Here is a 6,125-nt window from a genome sequence, read left to right as displayed (position 1 = left end):
AAATTGTTGACGAAAAGTATACCTGTATATGAGCAAATAATATCAGATCTACTAAAGTATAATTTGATTATGTTGATATGAAACGGAGTGCACTTTATATTAATATCTACATTATTGTCCAAAGCACGTACCATGTCAATAACAAAATATAGACCTTTTTACTGCAATTCGTTTTCACCTATCTTCAACAGTCTATCTCTACATAGGTATTTATATCTGTGTACAGTGTTCAAGTCTGTATTGCCTGGACACCAAGAGCTTCCCCATTGGAATGATGATCATGTGGTAGTCTCGCCCCCTTAATGTTATCCAATATTACGTCAAATAGATGAGATTGCATGCACCATGTTTGTGCTATATTAACAGAAAATGGTCCATCTGCTAATGGACAAAACTGAGTCTGACCACTAAGATGAATGTTAGGTGCTAGGCTCTTCCTAACTACAAGTCCACCGCAACCAATAGTGTTTAAAATAAGGATATGTATAGGATGCCAGTATCTCAACATGATATTGTTAGTGTCACGTACTAGCAACTATGAAGAACAACATAATTCAGGATATAAACAATAATTTTAATTTACTATAATCTCATAAATATTCACAAATATAACACACCATACCCTTTCATACCACCCATCGATTTCATATTTAACACAATCATTCATTCCCGCATACCATTCACACCCAATTCACAACAATAGTTTACTATATTATGTCGTCACATAATATTGCATAATAGTCCACCAACAAACTATCAATGAATCACACAAGTTGCAAAGTCATGTTATTACACAAGTAACCAGTTCTCAGTCCACGGAGCACATAGTATCTACTTAGATACACCAAACACCGAATTCACCACCTCTCTCAGTTCTCCATCCAGTTTTCCATTGCATCATCTCTTACGAACTAAGAGACCCCTCAACATCACGAAAGACAGCCCTGACTCCGTAACGCACCTCTTGTTATAACTTCCACCGCACCTGGGGCACATCTCACGTAGCATAAAAACTACAACAAAAGATTATTGAAATCACTACATTGTACCACATCCATATTTAACCACATACCCAGTACTAGTTCACATACATACATACATGTATTACACGCTCATAAACTAGTTCAGTTATTAATACATTCAATTAATAATCCATTCCTTTCTTCGTTTACACAAACTCATAATATGCATACAATGTTTAAATACATAAAGATCCACAAACCAACATTTATCTCATATCACATATTTTACAAGCTTTAACATTTAAGCTTAATGTAAAACATATACACATGATTCTACTCACGCTCTTATACCAGCTTTTAATGTACACCCACATATCTCGTTCCAATATATTTTTCCAAACGTCTCTACCAAAGAATGTGTTACCAGTGACCAGTACACTACACCACACTGCTTTTATTCACCAAAACTACTCACACCCAAGCTCCCAAAGCATGCACCACACAGTATTTCATACCCACACTCTACAGTCATTCTCAACAACTACAAGCCAAGCTACAGCTCTATTGTTCTATTGCATTAATAGTAACGCACAAGGCTGTCAATAATTATACACCAAGCTATTTCTGACTTCTAATGCTACATTGCCTCAGTTACATAAAACATACTGACAAAGTGAACAGTGACAATGTAGCTCAATACAAAAAATAATAATAATAATTTACAAAATACATTTGACTTGTGACAGTTAGTTACAAGCTGAACTGTGCCTTGGTTCTTTATGTCTCATCACATCACCCATATTTACAGATGTGTTGAGTTGAGGGTACGAAGGCTGAAATTACGCACCCTAAAATCATGGAAATAAATTGATATATATATATATTTTAGAAAGAATATTGCTAGGGAACTTCTCTTTAAAATTTGTAAACGTACATGGAATAAAGTATCCAGTTTCAAAACATTTTAAGTTCATAACAACTTAGTAGAGGTAGTCTGTTTTGCTTTTATTACGTAACCTCTAATTATTTTCTTACTGAAAGCCTGAAGTAGACAAAAAAGAGTGGCAAAAACGACTTTTTTAAAAACCTAAACAGGGTACTTGGTTTTTGTACATTCAGGGTTTGCAACAGTTCCTATTACCCATGCTAGATACAGCCATGTAAATATTAATGGCCAATACAAATGTATGGATCATGTGAAATCCGTGTGTACTAACTAAAGTATCTGATTGTGATAATTACTGCGTCAGCTTCCTTCCCAGTCCAAAAAATATACACTTCCATTAAAACTTATTTGACTACATATATGAACAATATCCATAGCACATGATGTTATCAATGACTTACAGATCATGTTACTGTCAAAGTTGACAAAACAGTTTTGATTTATGAAAACAATTGTCAGTTTTAACCAAACGTAGCCTAGTTGTCTTCATTCAAAACAGCTAAAGTATTTTTCACATTTAGGTCCGTAAATATTTTGTTAAATGATTTATCTTAATAATTAAATACACATTATTTAATTAATTTAAACTGTCGTCGTAATTCGACATAACAAACAGCAAAAATAGACATCCTTACAATAACATTTATGTTCTTAATCTTATTTTTCTGAATTTTATAGGAATAGAGACTTTTATTTTTATTTTTGTTTTAACTCACAAATGTTTAAAATATGCGTGCCATAGGGGTCCTATGGAATATTACGGGCTCTCAATGGGTGAAGACGAAAATAGGTTATTGACGTAATCAGGTTACGGTGCGATAATTATACATTTGGTCTGTAGTAAAGCACACCTCGGAAACTTGGGTACTTTTGATATGTTATTGCTAATGATATTCTGTAACTATTCTGAAAAAGTCCGCTCTGTACTATTTATTTCCAGGTTAAACACTAAACACTAATTTGACCTAATGTTCCTGGACTAATACTTTCAGAATTTGATAACTTTCAAATTGATCGGTGTCACTGCACTACGTTTAATCTATGTTGTTTGTTTCGTTTAACGACACCGCTATCATCAGCTATTGGATGTCAAACATTTGGTAATTTTGACATATATAGTCTTAGGCAGGAAACCCGCTACATATTTCCATTAGCAGAACGGGATCTGTTATATGCACCATCCCAAAGACAGGATACAACATACCACGGCCTTTGATATACCATGGTCATGGTGCACTGGATGGAACGAGAAATAGCCCAATGGACCACACATCAAGTGGACACTTTACCACTACGCTACGTCCCGCCCCTACGTTTAATCGAGGTCACCGCACTACCTTTATTGACATTTAAGCAAACATACTAGGGTGACACGCCATTATTGACGTATGTATTTATAGTCATCAAACTAAATAGGATTTGCTACTGCTCCTATTACCCATGCTAGATACAGCCATGCAAATATTAATAGCCAATACAAATGTATGGATCATGCGAAATTCGTGTGTACTAACTAATGTATCTAATTTTGAGCCAAGGGCTCACATAATACGATTTGTATTCCTAATATATGATATTGACGATACCGAAAAACACTCTGGTAACAACCTCTATATATTTAAATACAGGTGTTACCTAATGAACACAACCCACACATTCCCGACCGGTTATTTAATTAATTGGTCATCAGAATGCCCCAGGATTGAAAAAATAACATGAAAGCAGAAACTACAGGGTGCGTGCGACTAGTGATATTCTAAATTACAAACCGGAAGACTTATCCATCAAAGTTTATTATTTTATATAAAACCTGCTCCGAGTGTGTGTCCATTCACCACATCTCAGCACCTACCGTAGCTTCAGTAACAGCTTCCCAGGTAAGTGGAATATTTGTAGAACATTCATAAAGATACATAACATTATTAAGTTAGCAAAAACATTGTGGTGTACATCTGTTCTGTTCGTTCGAATTGTATTTTACTGCTGTTCTAAATTTATTATTATTGCAAATTGTATTCACTATGTTTTAAATTTATTAATCGCGAAAATAGTATTTACTTCGCTTCTAATCGTATTATTCGTGTTTAAAATATTCATTTTAGTAGTAGACGTGAATAGTTTACTATTTTAATAAAGAAAGTACACTTTAGACAGAAACATCATACGATTATGCAAGTGGCGAAGTAGCGTTACGGTTCATACTTTTAAAACAATATAATCAAGTGAACTGAAGATCGTAAAGTTTTGTTACATTGAGTTTCGCTATTTTTTTTTATCTGTTTATGACAAAAGACTACAAATTATTCAGTCTCACACACAATCGTGGCATAAATCACTCGGGATATTGAAATAATACTAGTGAATTAAAATATTTGGTTAAATGTTTTTATTTTAGGGCGTATAGTTGAAGGAGCGATTTCACATTAGAGAGCAAATGGTTGTAATATTTTTTTATTAATAATTAATTGTGGCGAGGAGGGGCCATTATGCAAGCTTGATATTGCACCTGCAACGGTATTATATCAATGTAATGTGATATTTAAACTTAAAGTTGACTTGCAAATAAACAAAATATGAAAGTGGAACTATATTAGGCAAAAAAAATATTATATGTGAATCAATTTATATTTTCCAATCAGAGTGCCCTCACCAGAGGTTTTGGAAATTACTATACCACCCCTAACGGCCCGCGGAATGTATTTGAAGGGTGGGGTGCGGTGGGTGGGGGTATGGATATGTATGTATTTAAAGGTTCATACCGGTTAGAGGTTTCAGAGTATGCTTTCCTGAGAAAATGTCGAATTTCATGTTTTAAAAATACAGCATTTCCAACCTTATAAGCACAGTGACAGTCGACAGTTTGTATATGTGTGTGCGTGAGTGCCGGAGGGGTAGGGGCCATGACCCCTGCGATCTCTGTTTCAGGCCTGTTAAAACCATATTATACAAAGACGACTCTGTCCTTTATTTAACCTATAAAAACCTATAAAAACATAACTACATTCCTTCGTTTAATAAAATACATGGACATTTGTGGTCTAATTATGCAACTTCTGTTTGAACGCATTGATCATGCTAGATTTGTAGTGCAAGCATAAACATTTCGTGTCATAAATGGACAGAATTGTTTTTAAAATATTAACTGATTTGCCTACATATGAAAGTGCACATTGTTTTCACGACGGTGGTCTTTGTTGTATCCAAATTTATAAGAATGTTAATAGTAACAGTGATGCCAGACTATTAATTTCCATTTCAGCCTTCAACATGATGAAAGTCGTAATCCTCGCTTTGGCTTGTCTTGCCTTGGCAACTGCCGTTCCCATGATGAAGTATGGCAAATATGGCGGTCTCGGTATGAGCTTCGGTGGATATAGCATGGGCATGGGATACGGCGGATTCGGATATGGCGGTCTTGGTGGATATGGCAGATATGGGATGGAGATGGGATATGGCGGACTCGGCGGATTTGGCGGTTACGGCATGGGCTATGGTGGATTGGATATGGGCTATGGTGGATACGGCATGGGCTATGGTGGATACGGAATGGGCTTCGGCAAAGGCGGATTCGGCAAGGGCTACGGTTACGGCAAATGAAAAGTGATGATGTACTACTAGGTAAATATATATATACAAATATGTATTTCTAGGTTAAGATAAAAATGAACTGCTACTAGATAAATATAAAAGCGATGTACTATTAGGTAAATACAAAATGATGTACAACTAGGTAAATGAAAACGAGATATTATTAAATATAAACATGATCTACCATTAAAGCATGCATTGCTGTGTAAATATAAGCACAAATGCTGTACAATTATATAAATAAAAGATGATCTACTACTAGGTAAATAAACATTCGTGAATTTTTATGTTCATGTGTCTGATCATGTGCTTATATTTTCTCATATTTGTGTTTAAGTCAACTAATGTTCATGCACGCTCTGATGAACTCGAGTGATTAAATGCTTATTTATAATATAGCATGAAATAATTTAGATGAATGTGAATATATATGGAGGTAAACTATATTCAAATGGTATTGCTTTCATACATTTTGCTTTCTCTTTTAAGCGCATATTCAATTTGTCCGCAAGTCGTATGCAAATACGTATATTAGTACGTAATCCACTATGCGTAATCCACAACAAACATTGCAAATCGGTTACGTAGATTCCATTGATACGTTGAACGCTATGCATTATGGATTACGT

At 34.8% G+C, this 6,125-nt stretch overlaps 1 protein-coding gene across 1 annotated transcript; it reads left to right on the top strand.

The window, feature by feature from the left end:
• The first annotated feature begins 3,741 nt into the window (after nucleotides 1–3,741).
• On the top strand, nucleotides 3,742–5,516 carry LOC121382829 (neuropeptide-like protein 31). Its single transcript, XM_041512455.1, has 2 exons — nucleotides 3,742–3,785; nucleotides 5,168–5,516. Exon 2 carries the CDS (start codon nucleotides 5,176–5,178, stop codon nucleotides 5,503–5,505), a length of 330 nt encoding a protein of 109 aa, XP_041368389.1. The 5' UTR covers nucleotides 3,742–3,785; nucleotides 5,168–5,175; the 3' UTR covers nucleotides 5,506–5,516.
• Nucleotides 5,517–6,125: the final 609 nt, after the last annotated feature.

Source organism: Gigantopelta aegis, chromosome 10 (assembly GCF_016097555.1).
Source record: "Gigantopelta aegis isolate Gae_Host chromosome 10, Gae_host_genome, whole genome shotgun sequence".
Taxonomy (NCBI): domain Eukaryota; kingdom Metazoa; phylum Mollusca; class Gastropoda; order Neomphalida; family Peltospiridae; genus Gigantopelta; species Gigantopelta aegis.
Note: the sequence above shows the minus strand (reverse complement) of the source record. Positions and strands in the feature narration are given on the sequence as shown.